The 26648-nt window shown below is 52.5% G+C and overlaps 1 protein-coding gene across 2 annotated transcripts in view; it reads left to right on the forward strand.

Annotated features, from left to right (window-relative positions):
• The window catches only part of FSTL4 (follistatin like 4), a 456287-nt gene that overhangs the window by 284785 nt on the left and 144854 nt on the right, over positions 1-26648 (forward strand). For both annotated transcript variants that reach the window (XM_032628573.1, XM_032628572.1), the window contains exons 5-6: positions 17205-17398; positions 20891-21014. In XM_032628573.1, the coding sequence (XP_032484464.1) occupies positions 17205-17398; positions 20891-21014 (318 nt within the window). The remainder of the gene's footprint in view (positions 1-17204; positions 17399-20890; positions 21015-26648) is intronic.

Genomic DNA, 26648 nt, shown 5'->3' on the forward strand with positions numbered 1-26648 from the left:
AAACCCCACCCCACTCCCACCCCCTCCACAGAGACCCAGGCCTGAGACCCTAACAAGGAACACCTCCAGGGAAGGTGGGCATCCCCGCGATCAGGCTGGTGTGTGGGCCAGAGCCATGCCTGCAGGCAGAGCCTGAGGGACCAGGCAGGCGGCTGCTACTCCACATCACGGACCCCCTCCTGTGAAGCCCCACCCCCAGTCTGTACCCAGGCCGGTGCCTGACCAAGGACAAAGACCCTACCGAAGGCAGCTGATGTTGAGAACCATCAGGTTACCTCTTTTAAATAAGCATATTTCAGTATAACACATACAGAAAATGAATAAATCAGAAATGTACAGCTCAATGAATTTTCACAAAGAACACATCTCCTGACCCGCACCCTGAAGCACCCCACACTATGCTCCATTCAAGCCCCCATCCAAGTGTCACCCTATTCAGGTTGCCTTTTGAAAGAGGAAAAGATGACAAACCAGATCAGTGACAAAAGCCAACACTGTCACTTAGAGGAAGCCCCAGGAAGAGAGGGTATACCGAGAGAGAAAACACAGGCCAGAGGGTTAAGAAAAGTTTCATGTGAGTGTGGAAGAAAATGAGCCAGTGAGTTTGGGAGGCACAGGCCGACTGTGATGTGTCATTGCACTTAGAACACAAAACAGCGGCCTAGGAATTTACTAGTATGGGTTACAATATCAACTCCAAACTCGGGCCCTTTCTAGGCTCTACACCCAAAGGAGGAGAGACTGTTGAAGGGAAGCAGTGCACTCCACCCTTGCCAAGAGCAGCTCTGAGCCAAGGCTGCTGGCAGAAAAAGGCCAGACCTGCCAATGTGTTGGTGATAATAAGATTTGCCCAGGAAGAGGCCCTCACATCTGGGCAAGGTTTCCACATCCTCCTCATGCTACAGAAAATCCCATTCTCTCTCCATCACAATCTCCTTCATCCTTCCCCACAGGTTTATTTATGTCTCATGGGGCTTCTTTACAAGAAAGAAGGATGAAGGCTAGGGCAGAAAAGGCTCCCAAGGGTGTGGGCACAAAATGCCAGGCAGGCAATAGCCCAGCTCCATCACCAGCACGCTGGGCCCCAAGACAGACCCCTTAGTGTTCCTTGGCCTCGGTTTCCATGTCAATACAATGAGGAGTCTGGACTACATCATGCCAAGGCCTTTACCCTCTGCTCTTAGGATCTGCGGCCTATGATTTATGCTGGGCAGCCTGTGTAGGAGTCTCTAAAAGGTGAACAGGGCTGGGGGATGAGGCTGGGGCTGAGTCAGTGGTACAGGATCAGTGTCACTGGGCTGCGCCCCTGAATCTGCAGTTGTGTGTGTGCATGTGTGTCTGTCTACACGTATAAGGACTTTTTATCCAGTGTCCTCTGTGCACCTGGCCCTGGGTGGCATGCTGAGGGCCTACAAAAAAAGTGAAAGAGCATCTCATCCCCACGCTCTTGAAAATCTCACCAGGACACTATACTCATTAAACAGCACCAGTAGCGGGTAAAACACAAATCAAAGCAAGAGTAGGATAAGCCTATTTGATCGATGGCTCCCATTTTTACTAGGGGCCATTAACATCATTAAGTGGTCGGTTTTGAGCCTCACCAGGTGGTTTCTCAGATTTGCCCTTCTCCATGGAAAGTTCTTTATGAAATTTTTACCCACCTTTTTCAAAGCCCAACTCAAAAGAAGGCAGGTGAGCATCCCCTGAGGCTGAGGCACAGAGCGCTAGTCCTGTGTCACATGCAGGCTGCACCCCATACGCAGGCATGCACACGGGGCACCTGCTACAACTTCAGGTGTGAAGAGCATTGAGCTGTGGGGCACTGGCCCCCCTTGCTCCACCCCCAGGTGTGCTCCGGGCTGTATACATCGTCCCTGGGAGAATCCTGGAAGGTCCCTGTCACGCCCATCTCCTGTGGGTGCTGAGCCCTCTTAAAACTCCTGAATCCATTTTCGTCCCAGATAAGGCAACGAGGAGGCCATTCTTGGGATGGGAGACCTTATGATGAAGTCGAGCAAGGAGCAGGCCAAGCAATTTCCCAGCGTGTGAATCTAATGAGAGTCAGCGCATCGGCAAATCCCACAGCGGTGTTTGGGAAGCGAACAGAGCAGACGGTAATGCGGCTGAGGTGTGTCTGGAATAACTCAATTTGCTGGAGGGGAGGGACTTTCTGAGCAGCAGAGGAGCCGTACCCCGGACTCCTCTTCAGTCCCACTGCCCCCCTCCTTCACTGTCGGCCCTGGCTCCTCGTTGCCAGGCTCTGGGTCTGGACACGGAGCCAGGACCGCTGTGGCCAGCCCGTCAGCTCAGACGCATCCAGCCTGGAGCTGACTCTCATGGAGACAAGAGTTTCTGGGGCTCTCTCCGCAGGCTGCCTGCATTTTGATAGGTTTCCAGTGTGGATAATCCCCAGAACAGAGGTGTAGATGCATAGAGGGAGAGCCTTCTATTTCTCCTCCGGCAGCTCAAGCCCTGAAAATACTCCAAAGCTATCCTCGAAAAGCTGTTGTTCTCTCTCAGAGTTGTTATGGAGTTTTGTTTTCCTTTGTTTTGACCTGGGATTTACTGTCAATCATACAAGTCAGAGAGGTTCAGATAAATCTTCAAACCTCAAGAAACTTCTCCAAGTCATCTCGGGTCTAAAAACCTCTGTTCAGGTAATTCTCTCTGAAATGCCACTTCCTGCCAAGGCCACATAAAGACATGAATCCCCAGCTTAGAGCAGACCCTGGCTTCTGAGAACATTCTCAGGCAGTTTTCCTCTAATACTTTTCCTTCTAAAGTAAATGTCCCCATGAGCCCAGCTAAGCTTCTGCTGGAGGAAAGGGGGACCCCATTCCCGTCTGGGCAGCTCTTTCCTGGAGACCCTAGTTCAATGGCACTGATTTGCAGTCCACACACCCCACATGCCAGAGAAGGAGCGTCTCTGCTTGCTGTCTTAAAAGCCAGTGGCTCTCTGACTTACTCAGAAGCTGAGGATTACTGCATCTGAGCAAACACCCCCAGACAACACGGAGGAGAGAAAAACACCACGGGCCACGCCAGGCGTGTGAGGCATGGGCTTAGAATACTCCCCATCCCAGTCTCTTCACCTGTGGGCCCAGAGTGCACAGTCCCTGCCCAGGGGGCGTCCCAGAAGAAAAGAGCCCAGTTCTGGAGAAAGGGGGAGGGAGGCAGGTCCCTGCCCCCTGGTGGTGCCCAAGCGGGGCCCCTCGTCCCCAGCAGGGTGGGCACAGAGATGAAGCCCGGTCCTCGGGGGCTGCTGCTAGCCTCCTTCCTAGGGCCAGACAGCTCCACAGCCCAAGGTGTGGCCCTGCACCCTCTGCCTCCCTGTGCTTGGCCTTTGCGGGCTGGGCTTGCACACAGGTACATGTGTACACGGCGTAGCCATGGGGCTGCACGCACACACTCAGGTACACTCCTGCACTGTTCCCACTGTCCTTTAAAATCCGAGAACCAAGGAGTGTCAAAAGAAGTAAGGCCACTACCTCACAGCCATCAGGATGGCTACTAACAGCAAAACAGAAAATAATAAATGTTAGCAAGGATGTGGAGAAATTAGAACCCTTGGGAACTGGTAGTGGGAATGTCAAATGGTGTAGCTGCTGTGGAAAAGAGTATGGAGGTCCCTCAAATACAACTACCCTATGATCCAGCAATCCTACTTCTGGAATCATGTCCAAATTCCACTTCTGAGTGTTTATCCAAAAGAACTGAAAGCAGGGTGTTGAAGAGACATTTATACACCCATGTTCATAGCAGCATTATACACAGTGGCTAAAACCAGGAAGCAAGTCAGTGTCCAGCAACCGATGAACGGATAAGCAAAATGTGGTGTATACGTACGATGGAATATGTTCAGCCTTAAAAAGGAAGGAAGTTCTGACACATGCTACAACATGGATGAATCTTGAGGACATTACGTGAAGTTAAAGAAGCCAGTCACAAAAAGACAAGTACTGTATGATTCCACTTATTTGAGATACTCAGAGGAGTCGAAGTCATAGAGACAGAAAAAAGAATGGTGGTTGCAGGGGCTGAGGGAGGAGGAATGAGGGACTGTTGTTTAATGGGAACAAAGTTTCAGTTGTACATATGGAAAGCGTTTTGGAGATGGGTGGTGGTGAGAGTCGCACGATATTCTGAATATCACCGAGCTGTACACTTAAAAATGGTTAAAATGGGGCTTCCCTGGTGGCGCAGTGGTTGAGAATCTGCCTGCTAATGCAGGGGACACAGGTTCGAGCCCTGGTCTGGGAAGATCCCACATGCCGCGGAGCAACTAGGCCCATGAGCCACAACTACTGAGCCTGCGCGTCTGGAGCCTGTGCTCCGCAACAAGAGAGGCCGCGATAGTGAGAAGCCCGCGCATCGCGATGAAGAGTGGCCCCCGCTTGCCACAACTAGAGAAAGCCCTCGCACAGAAATGAAGACTCAACACAGCCAAAAATAAAATAAGTAAATAAATAAATTTAAAAAAAAATGGTTAAAATGATAAATTTTATACTGTGTGTGTCTTACCACAATAAAAAAGTTGGGGGAAAGAAACAGATTTTAGTTGTTCACATAGGTGACTTGCCTTTAAGCCTGTCAGACCCAAAGCCACCTTTTCACGGCAAGTATTCTGTAACATCCCTGTATTATCTTGAATGAATATGTGTCTTAACCAAACCTGAGATATAAAGGAGGAATACAGGAAAAGTCGTGGGCATACAACATGCCTTTCAGTATGTGACTGGACACCAGCTACACACACCAACTCACAGTGGTCAGACGTCAGCCCTGGCACGTGGATCCTGCGAACACCATGGCTGCAGATGGAGCCTGTGACAGGCGTGTTAGGTTGACAGTTTGAGTACTCAAGTGACATTGTGTGTGGAGGGGTGATTCTCCAAAATAGTGGACCATCTGTGATAAAGTTGGAAACCAAATTTACAATGTACAGCATAGGTGCCTCCTTGGAAGATCCTTGCCAAACCCTGGCGGGGGGGAAATACTTTTTGTGTAACACCATGTTAGGTGTTAGATCCTAGTAATCGGAGAATAGTAGCTGGATCTTTCACTCCATGACTGTCCACGGTGACATTTGAAAACTTGTACAAGATGCCAGCCCAGCAAATGTTTGTTGGGCAGCACTGTGCTACAGAGAGCAGGATCCCTAAGGTCCCTGCTGCCCCCCCATTAAGTGCTACTAGGGCCCCCACCAATCACCGTGATAACCAGAAACACCCACATGGAATTCCAAAATGCATCCTGGGAACAGCACCACCCTTCTTGAGATGGTGTGTAGAGTGCCGCTCCCGTGTTGTGACTCCACACAGAGCAAAGTGTTCATTTTGCCTGAATGTAAGCCTCACTCTGGCACCAGGAGACCTTGACCCCACCACTCACTGAGCCCACAGCGGCCTCAGACCCTACCACGTCTCTGGGCGAGGTCCCCCTCAGCTCAGTGGCCGCTCAAAGACCACGGCGTAGAGAAATGCAAATCAAAACTACAATGCGATATCATCTCACCCCGGTCAGAATGGCCATCATTAAAATCTACAAACAATAAATGCTGGAGAGGATGTGGAGAAAAGGTCACCCTCCTACACTGTTGGTGGGAATGTAAATTGATACAGCCACTATGGAGAACAGTATGGAGGTTCCTTAAAAAACTAAAAATAGAACTACCGTACGACCCAGCAATCCCACTACTGGGCATATACCCTGAGAAAACCATAATTCAAAAAGAGTCATGTACCACAATGTTCATTGCAGCTCTATTTACAATAGCCAGGACATGGAAGCAACCTAAGCGTCCATCGACAGATGAATGGATAAAGAAGATGTGGCACATATATACTGTGGAATATTACTCAGCTGTAAAAAGAAACGAAATTGAGTTATGTGTAGTGAGGTGGATGGACCTAGAGTCTGTCATACAGAGTGAAGTAAGTCAGAAAGAGAAAAACAAATACCGTATGCTAACACATATATATGGAATCTAAAAAAAAAAAAAAATGGTCATGAAGAACCTAGAGGCAAGACGGGAATAAAGACGCAGACCTACTAGAGAATGGACTTGAGGACACGGGGAGTGGGATGGGTAAGCTGTGACAAGGTGAGAGAGTGGCATGGACATATATACACTACCAAACGTAAAATAGCTAGTGGGAAGCAGCCGCATAGCACAGTGAGATCAGCTTGGTGCTTTGTGACCACCTAGAGGGGTGGGATAGGGAGGGTGGGAGGGAGACGCAAGAGGGAGGGGATATGGGGATATATGTATATGTATAGCTGATTCACTTTGTTATAAAGCAGAAACTAACACACCATTGTAAAGCAATTATACTCCAATAAAATTGTTAAAAAAAAAAACAGGGCGGCTGAAAGCTCAAAGCAGTAACATTTTCTGGACAATCTGACCCCTGAGGAACTAAACTTTTGCAGCCTCAGTAGCAGGACCCTGCCCTTTGGTTAGGTGTTTGGGAAGCCTCCCAGCAATTCTCAGGAACAAAATTGATGGAATCACAGCAAGTGGGCTGATGCCCACTCTCTTCCCCCTCACGCACTCCAGCTTCCCCACTGCTGGTCGTCCTCTGGTCCGGCACTACTGCTTCTCCTCTTAGTGTGGGTGAGGGCAGGTGGGGAGCAGGCAGGGGCCTGAGCTTCCAGGCCGGAAAGTGGGGGATTGGAGTCTGTAAGGAGTCAGTGTCCTCCTTCTAGAAAGCATTACTCACTTGGTAGGGAACCTAGTTGTGTGAGGTTCCCACGAACATAAGAGTAAAAACTAAAGTTCTTAATGCCAGGAGGGCTTTAGCATTTATTCAAGTTTTCAACCATTACTCTTTCACTCTGGGGCCACCTGATAGGTGTGCCAATCAACCATAAAAAGTGTATGTGGATCCCTCTCCTTGGAATCCAACAAATTTTGCTTTCTCTAATAGGAATAGAAGAGAGGACTGTAAATGTCAAAGAGCAGATTGTATGGCAACATCAATTGAACCAGGCATTGATGAGCAAATGTACCATTTGTCTAGCAAAGCTCTGGGTGGCTTTGTTAATTTAAATGACCTGATGCTGGGTCGAAAACTGAGATGAGGTTTTGTCCGAGAACTCAGGTGCAGGTGGAGGTGTTTACTTCCACCCAGCGTCTGAACAGCCTTGATTGGCTCTGGTGTAGCAGCTGGGGAAGAAGGTGCATGGTCTGCGTGGCATGTGTGTTGGGCCAAGCAGGGCAGGAGGCCACGTGGAGCCTTAGATGTGCAGATCCTGTTGTGGGCCCAAAGTGGGTCCTGTACCTTCAACCCAGAACATTCCAAAGAAGCTGGGATGACAAATAGCACAGGCCAGGGCAAAGAGCAGAGGACCCTGAGCAAGGACAGTTGGCCAGCCTGATGCTAGGCCCTCTTTGGGGTCTGGGCCGATGAGGGGCTGCTACTGAATGAGTGGTGGGCCTACCATTGGTTCTGGGGTTGAGACTAGTGCGTGAGGAGGGGAGCCAGCTGGAGCCCAGAGTGATGGTATGGTGGGAGGCTGGCCGAGCACGCCGAACCAAGGGCAGGCAGCAACTCGCCGGCGCCCTCGTGGCCCATGACAGCGTCCACTGCAGTCCGCACGGCCAGTTCTCTAAGAGACTGAAGACACTCACGCAGGAGATGCAAAGGTGTTGGAGCACAGTCTCAGAGGAGACGGGCAGAGACGAAGACAGGATGAGAGTGTGTGGCTTGGAGCAGACAGAGCACCTCCTTAGAGCCGGGCCTTGGGAGAAAAGTCAGATCTGAAGAGAGGGCCTTCCAGGAAGGGGCACCTGGAAGCAGATCTGCAGGCCGCTTTCTGGCAGGTAGTGGGAGTAGCCAGGAATCGTACGCAGCTCAGGCCGCGGCGCAAACACCTCCCCAGGGGGCCTGAGTGTGGCAGTAGTGACCCATCTGCTCAGCAGTTACGGACCCCACGGGACAGCCAGCAGGGAGTCACCAGGTGGAGTGACTTTGAGTACAACTGTTTGTGTCTGTTTGGGGATTGTGAGGAGGCCGTATCGTGTGTGCTTAACAAGCGCCAGGGATTTTCAGAATTTTGTGGCTTGGTCGACACCATCAGTAAAAGTACATGGTATTAGTGAAAACATATCCTAAAGATAAACCCATTGGTTTTGGCATTTATTGTTAATTGAATTGTCCCAGAAATGGCAGCAGAAAGATTGTTAACGTTCATGCATTTACATCAGGTTAAACATCTGTTCCTCTTAAACTAAACTCCAGTAAAGTTATGGCGGCTCATAAATTAGACCAGGAAGTAAAATGCTTCTTGCTCTTTGCACAGCTTAGCGGTTTCAAAATAGACTTCCGAATGACACATTGCAGTGGAGGCCCATGTAACACAACCGTGTTCAGCTGTGATGTTGGTGCCAGACGATTAAGCTGAGTTTTTGCTTTGGTGGTGAAGATCCCAGCTTTGCCTGCAGCAGTGACATTACTTATCAGGCCATCTGGGGACAATGTGACAACCTGCTGGTGTTTGGGTGGGGCTCGGGGCAGAGCCTACCCATGAGCGGACCCAACAGCCGCCAAGAGGTTGTGGCCACATCCAGTCTCTCCCCTGGACCCTTCTGGAGGTTCTCCCAGGTGAGGGTCTCTGGATCTGAGCCTGGGAGCTGGGCCACCCTGCCAGGTCGAGGAGGACTGGAGTTCAGAGGGTGTGGCTCGAGGGCATGGCTGGCTGCTGTGCGGCTCGGGAAGGGAGCTGCCCTCCCCCAAAAAGTGGGCATCTCAGAGCATGACCCACCGGCCCCCACCCAGCACTTCCTTCCTTCCCATCCTCCGGCTCCTTAGCTCACACTCAAATGGGATGGCTTCTGCTAATGGCAGAGGAGTTCTTCATGATATCAAGTAACCTCTGTCCTGCAGTCCCCTCTCTCATAAATTTGGGGTTTGCAGGGGACTTCTGAAGTGCAGGGCTGCCCTGGTGAGAGAAGAGCCAGCACCCTGGAGGCCGCTGGGGGCTGGGGTCTTCACAGGGGCCTCAGGATCCCCCTCACCCCGACCCCCCCCAATTCTGCCTGTGTATAAAGCTCTCCCTGGGAGCTCAGAGGGTCCCCAGGGTCAGCTTTGTGCTCAGTTACTGATTAGAGCCCTGGTATGGGACCAGGCCTTTGCCGAAGTTGTGCGGTGGCCAAATTCCCCCTCAGGCCTCCCCACCTGGGCTGCTGCTCGAAGCCTAGCCCCCCTACCACCCGCCTGGCCTTTTCACAGGGCTGTCCAGGGTGTCCTGACCAGCGGTGGCAGAACCAGAGGACAGACCCTCTCATCCTCCTCCCCTCCAGAGGCAGGTCCCAGAGAGCCGTGTGTGTCCCCACAGGGGCTCAGAGGAGACATCTTCCACGTGACCCAGTGTCCAGCAGGGCAGCATCCCCTCTGTGGCTCACCACCACCACTCCCTGCCCGGCCATGCGCAACTCTGTGGGGCCCTGTCGCACGTTTTGGGGTGCCCCTACTAGCGAGGTAGGGCCCATGCCCCCGGCAGTGAGCACAGCTACACGTACACACACTCACTGCAGATGCCCCACTACACGTGCATCTCACGCCCCCCTCCAACCAGGAACTGATATGATGGGTGATGACACGGCCCCCAGCCCTCTCCGGAGTTCCAGACCTCAGTCACTGTGGCTCAGGGTGGCCGGGATTGTCCCCTCCTCAGGGCAGGGCTGTAGCGGCTCTCCACCAAGATTCCACCTTCATCCAGTCAGCAGGCATTTAATGAGCACCTTCTGCAGGCAGGCGCGTGGGCCAGGTGCTGGCGTCACACCTGCAACAAGGCAGGGCCCTGGCCTCCAGGGGCCCCCATCTGATGGGGCAGCCTGACACCAACAGTGCATGAATAACAGAGAGTGAAGCCTAGGGAAAGGGCAACGACAGAGAAGATGGAGGGCGGGGGGATGTCGGAGAGGGTGGCAGGCAGAGACGGCCCCTCCGCAGTCTCCCGCACCACCTCCCTTCCTGGTGCCACGGGTCTCCAGGCCCCCCCCCGGAATCTGGGACCTGGGCCTGTCCGGGGCCTCGACCATATGGCCTGTCTCCCTCTCGGTTAGAATCTGAGCGTCCTGCTTCCTGGCTGTTGCCTCCCACCTTGCCCACCCTGTGCAACCCCCCCTTTCCTCAACTCTGGAGCCACCAGCCCCTCCCACACCGGGGACCGGAAGCTTTGCCTGCCACAGAGTGAAGACCGCCCCTTTGAGGCCCAGGCTGGCAGGGGCGCGTGTGGCTGACAGAATATTCTCAGTGTCTCTCTTACTTCCCTTTGTTTTGCAATAGAAAGCGTGCCTTTGATAGACGTTTAATTCCAGAAGCTGCTACCTGCTTCCTATCTCTCTTTGCTCAAAAACTTAAATGCGGATGTGCCTGTGCTCCTGCTATAATAATCTCCCTCGGAGTGGAAGGACTGTGGCTGGAATGGGAGAACATTAGAATCTTCAAAGAGGGACAATTATTGAGGGAACTAGATTAATGAGGTGTCATAACAACTTAGCCAGATCTGCGGCTGACCTTTCTCGTGGAGAACGGGCTTGATAAATGTAGTTCATTACCAAGTTCTGACATGAAAATAGGATCACACTCTGGGCTCCTCAGCAGGCTGGTCAATATTTTATCTGCCAAAACAGGCCCGGTCTGTGAGCAGGAGGGGCCCCGCGCACACACATGCTGGCAGGAAGCCCGAGGCCAGTGCTGGGGGCTGGCCGACAGGGGCCAACGCTGTGGCACAGGGGGCACCCCAGCCAGTGGAGGATGGCTGGGCCCTTCCAAGGGCCTGTTGGGGATTCTCATCACTGCCAGGCTGGCCGGGACACAAGCCTCCCTCCCTGAAAGGCCCTAGAGCAGAAATGTTCGTGGGGAGGGGAAGGGAGTGAAGAAGTCTTCACGGATTTTGTGGCCACCTGTGCCAGGCACTGGGCATCAGTGAAGGGGACAAAGACAGATGCACCAGGCCCCGGCTCACACAGGGCCTTGAGCCCATTTCATGCAGAGAAGCCCTCGGGGCTGGCTGACCACTCAGACATGGCAAAGTCTGTTTGTATTTAGTTTTACGTAAAAGGACCCTGTAAGGTGGTCAAGGGCTGTTATTGCCCCCATTCCAAGGTAGGAAGTGGATGCAAGAAGGGCAGGGGTGGATGCCTTTCCAAGGGTCCCACAGCTGCTCAAAAACAGAACCAGATGTTCTCCTGCCTCCCCGTCTAGTGCTCCTTCCAGCCTTGCGACGACTGTCGTTAGTGGAGTTGGTGTCAGGTGTGGCAGCCTGCGATGAAGCCTGTCTCTACCTGAGGACCCCAGCTAAGGTTGTTACACGGTGGTCCTGTCACCCTAGCTTCTTGAGGAGAGAGTCTGCCTAGAGCCGCAGGACTCAACCACATTCACAAGCATTTAACACTGTCACACTGTGTGTGTGTGACTATCCAGGCCAGTCCCACCAGCTTGGAACTTGCAGTGCCACAGAGGGATGTAGCCGACGCTGGTAACACCCCATCCAGATTCCCGCGGTCAACCCAGAGGTTCCGTGCAGCTTCGGGTGATCAGTCCCCGTGACACTTGTAAATAGTTTCCAACCTCATCTTCAGCCTGAGGGCACTTTCTGGCCTCAAGCATGAGCTGAGTCCACATTTGGGGAGTCCAGAAGTGCTGGATTGGGGTGGGGGTCATGCCCCCAGGAACAGCCCTCAGCCCAGGAGGGCCAGAAGTTGGTAGAAGAGCACCCTGCCCCCGGCACCTCGGTGGAGCAGCTCCGAGGTGTACTCAACACCGTCTCTGCAAGGTCCTGTGGACTGAGCCCCAGTTGCCACTGTCTTTCCCTGTCCCCAGTCTCACTGCCTCCTTGCTCCCTGCACTTCTTGGGATCATCTCCAAATATACTGCTCACCCTCTATCCTCGTCGCAGGGGCTGCTAAGCAGGAGGCCAAACTAAGACAGAGGACAAGCCTCACACACACACACAAAAACGGACCATATGTACGGGGCAGAGAGTAAGAAGATGGATGGACGACAGTGGTTCTGTATGTGCGCAGGAGGGGGCTGAGCTGGGCCCCAGAGAAAGGGGAAAGAAGAGGAGAGGAGAAAGCACGTAAGAAGGTACCCAGCAGGCCAGCATCGGCTGCAATCAGGCACAGTGAGTTTATGGGTCTGGAGGGGTCTTCCCTGGGACTCTCCAGGCCTCACAAAAAGGCTTTGACCTAGCCTAAGTCACAAAGAGACCCCAAAATCCCCATATTATGATGACACAAATTTTTCTTTTCCTTGAAAACACCAAGACACAGAGGAAACACTTAAATGACTTTCCAAGCATGTACAAATTATGTTAGTCTGCCTACTCATGAAGCAGGTCCCCTAAGGTCCCAGCTGGGCAGCTCCAGGTGAGCTCATTCAAGTCACAGACCTCAATATCATATACAAACGTCCTCTTCTCCAGAGTCCTCTCTGGAAGTCCCTCCCACCCGCCCTGGATCAATAGTGAGGAGGTTGACCGTACCGCAGGCTAGGCCACGGAGGCCCAGGCTCAGGGCTCCCAGGACAGGCTGGGCATGGCCATTCTCACCATCATCATGGTCAGCCCCCGCGGGGGCACCAGGGAGGGGTGTTGTGGTCCCCAAGCCTCTGCTGTATCCCCTACAGAGACCTGCCCTCCAAAGGGGCAGGGTCCGTCCCCGGGACCCAGGCCCACCCCAGACATGTGGGGCACAGAGAATTATGAAGCTGGGGGTGCTAGTTTAGATTGGGTGATGTTTCTGCCGTGGCCAATATACGGTGAGGAGTAAGCCGGGCAGAGGTTTGGGTAAAGAACATTGGAGGAATATCCCATTGTATATATGTACCACATCTTCTTTATCCATTCGTCTGTCGATGGGCATTTAGGTTGCTTCCATGACCTGGCTGTTGTAAATAGTGCTGCAATGAACATTGGGGTGCATGTGTCTTTTGAATTATAGTTTTCTCTGGGTACATGCCCAGTAGTGGGATTGCTGGGTCATATGGTAATTCTATATTTCATTTTTTAAGGAATCTCCATACTGTTCTCCGTAGTGGCTGTACCAATTTACATTCCCACCAACAGTGCAAGAGGGTTCCCTTTTCTCCACACCCTCTCCAGCATTTGTTTGTAGATTTTCTGAGACATGGATGGATCTAGAGACAGTCATACAGAGTGAAGTAAGTCAGAAAGAGAAAACAAATATCGTATATTAACACATATATGGGGAACCTAGAAAAATGGGGGTTTTTTGGTGAACTGGTTTGCAAGGCAGAAATAGAGACACAGATATAGAGAACAAACTTATGGACACCAAGGGGGGAAAGCGGTGTGGGGGTGGTGGTGGGATGAATCGAGAGATGGGGATTGACATGTATACACTGATGTGCATAAAATAGATAACTAACAAAAACCTGCTACATAAAGAAAAATAAAAGAACATTGGAGGGAGCAGTAAACGCCAACCCCACACAGCACATTCGTGTGGCAGGTGCTATTAAGATTGTTTCTCCCTCCACACCCCTACCTCCTCAAGTCCCCGGTGGACTTGCTGGGTGGGCGGGCAGCGATGACCCGCATGATACTGAGAAAGACCCAACCCTTGGGTACTGAAGCTCTTGCCCAAATTGAGTAAGGGAAGAGGAAGATCTGAAAACAGGGGCTCTGTGGGGCGGGCCTCAGGCCCCGTGCAACACGCAAGGCCAGCCAGGGCTCCACTAATTTAAACGGCTCACAGTCAGGGTCACCTGTGCAGAGGGCCTGGCTTCACCTCTGGCCAGCCTCTGGGAAGGGGATTATGGGTAACTTATTTTCTTTCTTTATACTTATCTGCACTTTCCAAGTGTTTTGTTGTTGTTGTTGTTTTGATGGACGTGTGTTTCTTTTACAATAAGACAGAGGTTTAAAACTGGCAGCAGGGTGGGAACCTTTACAGACGCCCACGCTCCACCCTGGTGAGCTGTTCCATCTGACCCCACAGTGTGACCAGGGGGGTTGTGAATGAAAAAACTAAACCTGGGATTTGGTAAACTCATCCTGGAAACCAAAAGGGAAGGCTTTTGAGAGGGCAGTCCTTGCTGGAGATGAAGCATCAGAAGTCTTGAAAGAGGTTGAATTTTGGAATCTAAAGTGACACCAGTAGGGTGTCTTTCCTCTGGTGCTCGTGGTCGCCCAGAGCTATAGGGATATTAGAGGAGCTCAGGAACATTGGGCCAATGATTTAATTATTCCAGGTTGAAACTCATGTAAAGTGCAAGTGCTCCTGGGATAAAGAAGGATTTCAAATCGTCTTCCAGGAGCAGCTCAGTTTATCTCAGGACCCCCATGCCCAGCAGCATCCAGGCACAGTGAGGCCCTCAGTAAAGGAAAGAAGGCCACGGGAAGTTTGGCAAAGTGTGATCTGCTGGTCTTGGCATCCGACGCCAGCTCCACACTTCCCTCCAGCCTTGTCTGTGCCCCCATCCCCGCATCACTCCGGCTCAGCCACACCAGCTTCCTCTGTGCCGCCAGCTCCTGCACCTGCAGTCCCTGTGATCTGGCATTCCCTTCCCTCTGCCTCCTTTGCCCACAGATCCCTCATCCTGCAGGTCCCGTCCTTAGGGAGACTTCCTTCACCCTGGCCTCGTTAGCTCTCCCTCCACGGGCACCCTTGATGCCCAGGATGGGAAGCTCCATCGTATCCTCAAAGTGCCGCCCAGCATCGGGCACAGAGTTTATGAGTAAATGCTGGTAAAAGGATGGGAGGGCATGGCTGGCATGAGCCCTAGCAGGAGGCCAGACCAGGGGCTCAGGGAGCTGGCCCTGGAGACTGGGCGCAACCACTTCTTTCCCCCAAGTTGATTTCTAGACATGTACATACCTTCCTGACCAGGAGTCATGTGCTGGGCAGCTGCCAGGGTGGAGAAGCCACTGCGAACTGACAGTGAACTGTAGGGATGTGATAAGAGGGGAAGAGCCTGGGGAGGTTGCTGCAGCCCACCTGACAGAACCCACCTTGAAGGTTTCCCTGGCCTGCCAGAGTGGGAGGTGCTGTCTAGCTTCGGACCCCTGGCCTAGGGCAGCAGGCAGCTCAGAGGAGATCTGTGCCCCACCAGGGTCTGTGAAGAAGACTGGAGGGTTGGGAGGACCTGCAAGGATGAGACATCTCTCCCCACCTGACCTGGCCTGGCCCATCCTTCAGGGGGCCCTGCTGTAGTGTGTTTTTTTAGGAGGCTAGCTGTACGCTAGCATTTCTGAGTCAAGCCTCCTATCAACCCCATAGCCATCCGCTGTGTGCGCTAGCTTCCCAGCATCTGGGCATGAATGCCTGTCCCCAGGAAAGCCTGCCAGGCCCTCCAGTGCAGGTCCCTGCAGATCCCCCCCACAGAGACTTCCACTGCCGTCTCCACCAAAGCTTCTCTCTCCACTCAGATACCGCATCCAGCTTCTATCCATTTGCCAGGACTAGTTTCACCCTCTTGGAGGCTGGAGGCCAGGATTTGAGCAGAGCTCTTCCTCTACTTTCCCCAGACTGACCTTTGTCCAGGCTCAGGAAGCAGAGCCCAGCAGGCCGCCACGTCTTCCCCTGGGCGTGAGTGTGTGGTCGTGGGACACGGCCACAATTCTCAACGCCGTACAGACTTGAGAATCGGGTTTGCCAACCAGGGGCCCTACGAGCTCCCAGGAATGGATACCCTACAAGGCCAAAGAGGGGTGGGTGAGTTGTTCTTGTCAGAGCATAGAAACTCCCAGAGAGCAAATAGATTTGATTATATTGAACACAGCAATTGATTTCTTTCTAAATAAACATGCAGGAGGAGATGGTAACAGGCATCTGTTTCTGACAAGAATCAATTGACCCAAATTGGAAGAAAATCTAGAAACACAAACAAGCACAAGAAAGTGATTGGACCATCCAGGCTTGTCTAGGGAGGCAGGGAGAGAAACAGACAGACCTCCCCACCAGCACTCTCCCCACCAGGCAGCTCCCCTGTTTGTTGCTCTGCGGCAAATGTGGTTCCAATAATGACAAGGGGGAGAGTAGCTATCATTTTATGAGCCCTTACTTGGTGCCAAACCACTGCCGTGCCTTTTATGTGCGTATCTTATTTAACCCTCCTAACAGCCCTATGTGGGAGGCACTGCGCTCGCCGCTTCACAGATGAAATCACTGAGGCACCTTGTGCAAGGTACACACTCAGGCAGCCACAGAGCTGGGACTCAAACCCGGTGGACTCCAGATCCAGTGCGCTCCGGCACCCCTGAGCTATGACTTGGTGCCCTAAACTGGCCTTGGAACTAAGGGGACGAGCCCCAGGCCCCAGACACTCCCTTCCCAGCAGGGCACTGGCTTCACCCTGGACTGGATGAGGAGGAGTGCACACCCATGCTCCAGGGCTCAGCAAAGCCACGTGCTGGAGTACATATTCCATCCCGGGAGGTGGGGAAGTGGGGCCAGAGAGGCTCTCCCGCTCGCTGACAACCGGCAGCCTCCACTCACGGTGCAGCCCTGTGCGGGGAGCATCCTCATGGCCTGTTGCCAGCGAGATAAACTATGTCATGTCACAGGCCTCATTTGCCAAAACACTGTGTGGTTCGGATGCTGTGGACCAAGCATGGCCATGATAAAAGGCCTAAGAGCAACGGGCTGTGCACTTTGGTTTTAATTTTGTAAAAGCTGCCTTTTGTGTCTTGGTCGTAGGCTTGTGTACTCGTGTTCGTTTTGAAGTAATCCAGCCCTGGGAGTGTACCTAATTAACTTAAGCAGGGCTTATTAGTCCTCTTAACTGGAACTCGCTAATCTATGAGACCAAGGATTCCAAAGCAGCCTTTAAGGTAGGATTAAGGCAAAGATGAGCTATTACAAAATGGAATCGGGGCGGCTTTCCTAAAGCCGCTGTGGGGCTGTGCTGGGACTTCCCCTGGACGAATCTCCCCATTCCATCTGGCAAACACACTCTGTGTCTGGCTGTAGTAGGTGCTCAATAAACATTTGCGAGATGAACAAACAGGCTCCTTCCAGCATTTGCATCATGTGTAGCATGTATCCACCGCTCCATAAATATTTATGGGATGGACTGGTGGACAGACGGACGAATAGGTCTCATGCACTCCGGTAACACCCTGCACTGCACATAGTGAATGCCCAGTAACCGCCGATGGGTGGGGTGGATGGGGGTCTTCTCGAGACCGGGGGAGGAGTCTGGCTGCAATAACCCCATCTTCTCTTCCAGGTAACCCATGCACCATGGCCGACTACGCCCGCCTGAAGAAGGCCCTCCTGGCGCTGCAGACCCGCCTGCAGCCACTCCATGAAGGGGACAGCAGACAAGACCCTGCTTCCCAGAAGCGGCTCCTGGTGGAATCTCTGTTTAAGGACGTGGATGTAGACGGGGACGGCCACCTCAGCCACTCTGAACTGGCCCAGGTGGGTACGGCATTCGGTGAAATTGCATCACGGAGGAATCCAGTTTTCCATTCCGCGTGTGAAGGAAGAGAACTGGGAGATCCACATGGGGAGAGTCATTTGTAACCGTCTCTGTAATGGGATGCCAAGGAGGCCTTGCTCCTGCAAGAGAAAGCCATCTCCCGGGAGTCGGAGAGCTTGTGTTTAACACCTCTTGAGAATATCTGACAAACAGAACGATGTCAGTGTCTCCTTCCCACCAGCCACCTTCAGCCAATATTTACAAACAAGCTCTGAGGCACTCTCAGCTAGCTGGTGAAACATACACTGCACACCGGCTGGGCTCTGAGGTTTTCATTAGGAAATAAGTCTTTTCTTCCTGAGTCCTTTGCTTTCCTCAGCAGAGAGGTTCAAAGGAAGCAGGTTTGGTTCCCACCAAACACTTCTGGAGCTGTGACCTGGGTGTCCCCACGTCCTCTCCGCTAGGACCTCGCCCTTTGCGGTATCCAGGAATCAGTAGCCCGCACCCCAGCCTGCTGGCTTGCGGGAAGCCCTGTGGCCACCCCCAAACACGGCTCTTCCCTTTGAGAAAACACTTGGATGGGGCCTCCCTCCCAGACACAGCACACGTGTCCCTCTGTCCAGCTACAAGGTGGTACAAGGGCCGGGAGCATCTGCAGCAACCAGAAGCAAGGAAGGAGCAACCTAGGGCACCAGGCAGGCCAGCTGCAGGGTGGGCCTGTTGGGTGCTGGTGGCAGAAAGGCACGCTGGGTGGCCCCGAGGGCCTGAGTTCCTGCTCCTACTCTGCTTGTCTGTCTCTGAGGGCCTGGGGCCCTGGAGCCACACCAGGGCCAAAGATATGGAGGGAGGACGAGGTCAGCCTCCCCAGGAAGGGTGGGAGGGCCTAGCAGCTCTGCCCCAGAGACCACAGAGTGCCCCCCACCAGAGGACAGGTAATAGGATGAGTCCCCACCTTTGATGCTACTTTAAAGAAATCCTTCACAAGGCACAGCAATGACCTCATCAAAGCTGTGACCAGGTCACCAGGAAGGACCAGGCTAGGGAGGGTCCTGACATTTACCGAGCACCCACTGTGGGCTCGGCACTAAGCAAGGCCCTTTACTTGTGATGTGCCCAACACAGATGTGTTCCTCGCTCGGAGGTAGAATAGCTACGAACGCAGACTTCACGGTCAGACTGCCTGAGTTCAGGTCCAGCTCCAGCATTTACAGGGACCTAGTGGGTCTCGGCAGACAGCTTCGCCTCTCTGTGCCTCGTTTCTTATCTGTGACTATCGCAGGGTCACCAGGAAGGTTAGATGAGCTAAGACGTGAAGTCCTCAGCCCAGTGCCCAGCACGCAGCACATTCTCCGTAAGTGACAGCCGTCAGCATCACTTCGTCATCATCACCTTTATTATTGTTACTATTTCCTCCTTAAACCTTTCAGCCACCCTTTGCTGTGTGGTAGGTGCTAGTGTGGTAGGTGCTCCCTTCCCAAGTATTTTTAGATGAGGAAGCAGCTCCAAGAAATCAAGAGACTTGCATACCTAGAACATGGTGAACTAAGACAAAACCCGGGGGCTGGGGGGGTGGGGGGGCGGTGAGTGGGCCTGCTCTCCTCATGGTACAGGGGGCTCCCTGTGGGGAGGGCTCCCACCACAGGCTCCACCTGATCCTCTCCAAGTCTGTGGGGATGACAGGTGCCCATAAAAATCTGAGTACAGAGCAATTATCCAGACGCTTCCCCACGCAGGGTCCCCTTCTCAAGTCCAGCCAGTCCAGAGCCTGCTTCCAGGGAGTGTATTGGGAAACAGAGATCCTAAGGCGTTTGCAGACCCGCCCCTGCTCACCCACACCTGGCAGCATGTGCAAGTCCATCCACGGCCCGCACCCCGGGAGGCCTCCCAGGCACATGCCAGCCTGCATGTCGCCACTTCCAGCAACACTCAGCCCCCAGCTATGGCTAAGAGCCCAAGGGGCGGGACCAGGGACCCACAGGTGACCCACGCCGCTCTGGGGAGAGCCCAGGTCCTGTTAGTTACGGTTACCTGTGAGAAGAGCCATCTGGCGATTCGATTCCCCGCAACACAGGCTGTGCGGGGAGCCCGGAGGGCAGGCGTTTTCTCCTTATTTAACAGAGGCAGCTGTGGGCTCTTGGTGCCCCAGGCCCACGTGGCTCCCGGTAGCTGCCAGGTAAACAGAACCTTCCTGGGCGCATTGCTCTAACCCGGCGGAGACATGCCCCGAGGCACCTGAAGCCATTAACAAGCATGGTAATTGGACTATGATTTCCTCTTTAAAATTTAATGTGTTTAAAGTACATTTCATAAATCTGCCGAGCAGGGGCCAGCTAAAATGGGCCTTTCCTTGACACTGAATCAGCGGCGTCAGGGAAAAACTTGTCAGTCCTATGAAAAGTTAATCAACTTCCAATACAGAAGTAGACAAAGGGAAATTTCCATCTTTGGAAGATTGATTTCGGGCATTACGGTTGATCGCCCTTTTATCGAACACTCTTACTTGCTGGGTGAAGGGTCATTTTTTTAACATTATCACATTAAATTGCATTTAACTTAGCAGGCCCAGCTGAGACTTAAATAAAGAGGAAATGCCTCTGTTCCCCTCTCCCCACAAAAATAAAATCATTTTCTTTCTTCTGAGATTTCCTTCTGAGCATTTTCCTTGCAAGACTCTAGTTCCAGACACACATGCCAAAAGGTGACTGGTCATGCTGGGGAGACCTCTGCCCTGTGGCCCAGGCCACATCCAGAGAGGAGTTCACAGGGGCTCCCCCGTGGTCCCCGCGACAGAATCCTAAGGGTAGTGGTTTGTGTTCCTGGCAAGACAGGGCAGAGACGGGGGCCCAAGCCTAGGCCAGTAGAATGGCAGTTTTCCCTTCCCCGGGGCGAGTGCTGTGGCTAGGATGTGCTGCCCTGAGATTGGAGTGGGCTGGTGGAGGCAGGGAGGGGAACACTGATGGAGCAGTGACCTTCCAGCTCTACATAGCTGGGAGCCACTGAGTTCGGCCACTGTTTGCTGGGCTTATCTGATCAGGCCCCTTCTCTTCCCTGTTTCCCCATCTACAATGTGAAGGGGTAGATCAGGTGACCACAGGATCCTTCCCACCTCAGACTGTCTGGGGTCTGTTTGCCCAGGCAGGGAGAAGACAGACCTGAACGCTAATCCCGAGTCGGCCCCAATCACTGGGTGACCTTGGGAAAGTCCCTTCCCTTTCTGAGCCTCAGTTGTCTCATCTATAAAATGAGAGAATCAAACAAGACAAGACCAAAGAGATTTCGATGCTCCTCATGGCCCACCGAGCTGTTGCTGGAGTCCCCACACGAACACACACACACACACACACACACACACACACACACACACACACACACACAGAGAGAGAGAGGCTGGTGAGCACAGCCCCACCCACTTGGCCTGAGCCATTTTCCAGCAGTGCCCACAGCTCTGAGCTCACTCCCGGTTCTAGCCTTGCTCCCTTTCTCACCCGCAGCACATGCTGAAGGAGCAGGGCCTGAAAGAGGACTTCCTGGGGTGCTCACCAGGCGACCTCCTCCGATTTGATGACGACAACAAAGACGGCCTCCTGACCCTCCATGAGTTCTACACAGCCTTCCGTAAGTCAGGCCCCAGTCGGGGCTCGCAGTGGGCAGACATTCCTGCACCAAAATGGTGTCAGGGGCCTGGAGTCTGTCCTTGGTTGTTTCCAAGATTGGCTTCTTCTATAGGTGAAAGCAGTTGAATTTGTTTTGCAACAAGCCTGAGCTTTAAGGGAAGAGTAAGGACGGTAGGGGTTGTGGGGGGCGGGGGGACTCGCTCTGCTCCTTTTGGATAAAGTTGCTTCACGCTGTTGCTATCGTTTGAGGGACCCGGGACTGCGACGTGAGCACGGTTAGGAGGGCAGTGCCTCACATCGCTAGGGGATTCTGTGACTGCACATGGGGGGAGCAGATGTTAGGGTTCTCCCCAGGCAGCGGCCTGGCCCCATCAGGGAACCCTACCTGGGGGTAAACCCTGCAGGAGGGTGCTGGAGGCTTGGCCAGGCAGGAGAGGGAACAGTCACTGTGGAGGATGATGAAGAGCAAGGGTCCTGGTTAATGAGAGGCAGGGGAATCCCCGGAAAAGAAGAGACAAGGGGGTGCGCTACCTAAAAACGGAGGAGGTGCCCGGAGTGGACCCTCTGTGGGGTCGCTAGTACATATGGCAAGTGGGTAGGGCAGCTGAAGGACACAGGTCTTCTCCCTGAGGTGCTGCCCCAAGACATGACCTCACGCCAGCCGTAGCTGGGGCTGGAACAGGGCTTCCAAGAGATGCGAGATGCAGGAAGGAGCCCCAGGTAACTGCAGACAAGCTCACTAGGAGAGGAGAGGGAAGGGTGATGCGGGGGCCCTAACCCGAGACAAGAGGGGACATTCTTGGCCCCAAAGAGTTGAAGTCCCTTTACGACAGACAGCATTCAGGCTCTGCTTAAAGCAGGTAATGTGTGTGCCCTGTGTGAGGCGCCCTTGGACGTGACCTGCAAGCTCGCGGCTCCAAACTGCAGGCCCTGGAACTGGGGGAGCAGGGATGAGATCCCCAGGGTGCTCTGAGTACCCTGAGCCACAGGTCCTGGCATCCTCGGCCCCGGCCCCAGCCTGTACCTGGAGTTCCATTTTCCAGGAAGGTATTCCTGCTTCGTGGACATCTCTGTGTGCTGTTGTTACTCCAAACATTCACAAGGCCTGAAAATCCTTGTGATCTGTTGGCAGGAAGAGCTCTTGTGGCAGATAGAAGAGGTACTCATGTGACCTAAGAGGAGAAAAATGAGCGTGATTCTTCCCTGTGGGAAATGTCCCTGAGCTTGTTGCAGGCGGTGCCTTTCCAGTCCACGACGTCCCTGTTACCAAGGCCCAAAGTCCAACCCCCAGTTCCCGGGCTCTGCTTGATATACGGTGACTAGGTGTGGCTCCCCAACCTCCTCCTTCCTGCCCACGGCTAAAACCCATATCTGCATCTGGTGGTTCATAATAAGGTGTGAATGACTGCAGGCTCAATCTGCTGTGGGAGGGGTTTGCTTTGTGGATTGAGGAGCTTATTCCATGAAATAAATCTCTAAATTTTAGAGTGTATGGAAGTATCAGCAACTCCAGAGACCTAGCTCGTGAGACGATTCTTAGATTTTTCAGGACTTTTGCAAGGCAAACAGTGAAATGGTTGGTAGCTATAAATCAGCCGTAGTAGGAGTGTTTACAGCACAGAAATCTACACCTACACAAATGCTGCAAAAGGGCGAGGGTGCTCTTTCCCCTCTGGAGAGCCCATTGTTAGGCACTGACCCGCACACGCTGGACGAGACCCTCCCTCCCCTCCTGTCCTCAGCATCCACCTCCCGCAAGCTCCTCTCCATCCAGCTTCCCCAAACGGAGCCCTCTTGATGATGCTATTCCCGCAGGACGTGAACAGAAGGAGAGTAGATGTCGGGGCAGATGACAGGGTGAGCCGCCCTCCACATCAGGGAAGCAGCAGCATACTCTCTGGGGGCAGCTCTGAGACAGTGCCTTGTGCGCTCAAGCCCCTCTGAAAAAGGAACTGTAACGAAAAAGATCAGTGCCTTTTAAGAGCTGGGGGCCAAGGCTGGACTTCAAGGACTTGGGGGATACACTGAGCATCGCACTCAGATGTCCCACGATGGCATCGTTAGGCAGAGAAGGGCAGTGCTTAGGCACCGTCCCGGTACCTGGTGCCACAGAAGCCTCTAGCGCGTGAGCCCGCTCCATGGGAATTGGTCTGGGACCAAATAGGAGCTAATGGCTCTACTTTCAAGGAAATGGCAGCATCCCTGTTACCCCTGATGAAAGAGAAGCCCTCCCTGGCCTCCCTAGTGAAGGTCATTATGAGCGGAGCTGCCTGTGGAAAAGGAGGGAAGTCCTTGCTTCACCTCCAGCCATATGTCCCATGTACAGCAATGTGCTGTCTGTTTCCCTCATTCCTGGATTATTATTTGAAAAGCTTTATAATCACCGTTTTTAAAGCAAATTAGATTCTGCTGTCGCCTTGGACTTGTTCTGAACCGGGCAGCGAAACCATTCATCACAGCCCAACCCAAATAACAGATATGCAATAAAACGTAAACTCGCGGCCGTTAAGGAAGCTGCAGCATGAGTTAACCCTGCCATAGAGGCCTCACAGTCAGCCACTCGGAGCACACAGGATCAATGGTCTTTCAAAGTCACAAGAACTCTAAATTCCCATTGCTCTGGCAATGGATTTATGGTTCAGTGAATGTTAAATAGGAAATTGAAATGAGACATACAGGTACAACTTTTTAACCAGAAATCAATGGGCATTAAAGAAATCTCCCTAAAACTCGGAAAGTAGTAATCTGAAACATTTCAGCAGCAACATCTTGGGTTTAATTTTCAGAACTGCAGCTGACAGGCTGGCAAAAGTTGAGGCTTTAAAATTGTATTTTTTAGTCTCTATTTTGCCAGGATCCTTGAGTACCAGGCAGGGCAGGGTCTGTGGGGTGACTCCTGGCACAGACTCGGCCGCTCTATTAAGGGATGGGTCTAGGGGAGTTTTCCCTGGAGAAGTGCGTTGTACTTATGAGTTTTTGGTGTTGCGGGTGGATCTCCTAAATCGCGTCTTCTCATGCAGCTGGCGTAGCCCAGGCTGGGCCGGTGTTTGCCATTGTCTACGGATGGCTGAGGGCAATGCCAGGGATCCTAGGGCTGCTGGCTGCCGCACTAAGTTGAACGGGTTCATGATGGGGCTGCACCTTCCTCCTGGCTTTGCAGAACAGGTGACCCTCCCCCGAGGAGGGCAGAGGACAGATCCCTTAGCCGTGGAAGTCAGGTCAGCCTCTTTCTGTCAGAAGGTGGGAAGGCTGCAAATCACCCGTCTCTGTACAGTGATGGCAGTGGAATAGGAGGGTGGCCTCCCTCTCTTTCTCTGTTTATCATCCAAACATTCTCTTCAGGTTGCTTTTGGCTTTCCAAATCACAGGCTGATCTCGGAACTAAAGACACAGTGTCCCCTCCGCACGTGTCCCCCACCCTTCCTCCCCACTCCTCCCTCCCCATCCCTAACAAGCCCCAGAACCTCCCATCCCTGCTATGAGACAGAGACCCAGGCCCCAGGATTGCTGGTAAGCATGGTGCATGCCAGCCTGTCTGTTCATCTCGATAAATAAATCTAAAAGTTGCTCGCTTAAAAATCTTTCTCATAATGCATGTTTTTGCACTTTTCTGAGTGCTTGGGTTGGGAGCATGGGAAAAACATGTTAAACGAGGATTTTTCTCTCACTTTGAATTCATTACAAGTTCCTTCTGCTTTTTAGAAAGATACTTGTCCTTTTCCTATGAGAGCAATGTGCTGCATGCCAAGGAAGGGTTTGCACAGCTCGCGGTGCAGGATAAAGGGCTTCCCGTGTTAACATCTGGGATCACAGGTGCACAGTGTCCAGGAGGAATACCCGTGTCAGGGGGACTGCAGGGAGCTGATTGTGTGAGAGTCAGATGCCCTCCCTCAGCTCCAGGCAAGCAGGAAGGAAAACAATGATTTAATCTGATTACTGCCATACCTCTGTATCAGGGCAACTCTGTAAAACAGAGGTGGTCACTTGGCGAATTTACAGTGGTTTTTCTGCCATTGTTTCTGCGTAATGAAAGGATGGTTACGGCTTCATCTCGCACGTCGTTATCTTCTGGAATGAATAATGCCCGCCCAGGCCAGACGCCATGCCAGACACGTTATCTTAGTCAACCCTCACAGCCACCCTGTGATGGTAAAACAACGGCAACCATCCCTCCCCCAAATCTGTCCGGCTCTTTATCCATGTAGCGTGAGTTCAGACAGGAAATTCAGCTGGTAAGGATACCACTTTATCCTACTCTGTTCGTTTCCTTAGTTTGGGAGAGTGAATAGCAACATTTCAGATAGCATGGGGTTTATCAAAAGTTTTATCTGAGAACATTTGTCTCTTGAGTTTGGAGAGCAGGAGTAACCTGTGCGCTGGTGTCGGTGTTGGCGGATGCTAAGACCATGAGTGTGATGACTCCCCAACCCCAACATGTGTGATGCCTCATGCAGGACTTGCAAATCAAGGGGCAAAAAAAAACCAGATTCCCTCTCTTGGTCCCTCATTTGCTCAAGGGCATATAACAGCTAAATTGGAGTGGCCACTGGAGGGAGGAACTGGAAACTGGTATCAGAAGGTGCTATGAGTCTCACTACCCCCTGCCAAGGACTCTCTCCTCACCTCCAGTGGAGAGAGGGGCTCCAAAAAGTTTCCACGTGAGCTTCAGTGCCCCTGAAGCCAATGTCAGTGTGCCATCTGAATGCTTTTTTGCTTGTTAATATTGCTTTAGTTAGTAATGAGCTCTTACTACTTGAGTCATATAAAATGATATCTGACATTTATCATGTGTCAGCACAATTGGGACATGTGATTATGTCCCAATTTTACAGACGAAAAAACTGAAACTCAGAGAAGTTAAGTAGCTAACCCAAAGTCACACAGCCAGCAGATAGGAGAACCCAAATGCCTGGTTCCAGAAACATTTCATGCATTTAAACACAGGTTGCAGCTCATCAGCATTCTCCATTAAGGAGAATCTCACTGTCCCCACCGTGGGTTTCCCTGAATTTCAAGTCCCAGCTCAATGGTCTCGTCCTCCAGGAAGTCTTCCTTAATTTCTCTCCTCTACCAAGCCCCACACGCTTTCCTCTGTGTGCCAATAGCCCTGGGTTCATCTCTACACAGTAATAAGACTGTGGCCTGGTGGTTGAGTGTGGACTGAGTCAGAGCTTGTTCAGATCCTTGTTCTGCCACTGACTAGCTGTGTGACCTTGGACAGGTCTTTACCAGAGGTTAAGCTGAGCTTCAAGTGCCTTAGCTATAAAATGGGTATACTAACCACCACACAGTGTTACTCAGCACTAAATGAGGTAATACGTGTAAAGTGATTAGAATGATACCTTGTATATGGTAAGTGCTAAGTAATCAGTAGCCAGCTAGGTCAATGATGGAGGTGATGATGGTGATGATAAAGGTTTCTGTGTGTCCCCAGCCCCTGCCACACGATTGTCATCTGGCCCGTATTAGTCCATAGGCTCCAAGAGGCCAGAGGCTGTTTTGCTCACCATGTGCTCATGGCAAGCAGAGGCATCCAAGCACAGTGTCACCAAGGGTCACGGAGGGCCTTAGCACGTCTCCGGGACGGGGAGGGGGGCGGGCGCAGAGGAAGCAGCTTGCTGGGGCCTCACAGGTG

This window comes from Phocoena sinus, chromosome 3 (genome assembly GCF_008692025.1).
Source record: "Phocoena sinus isolate mPhoSin1 chromosome 3, mPhoSin1.pri, whole genome shotgun sequence".
NCBI classification, from domain to species: domain Eukaryota; kingdom Metazoa; phylum Chordata; class Mammalia; order Artiodactyla; family Phocoenidae; genus Phocoena; species Phocoena sinus.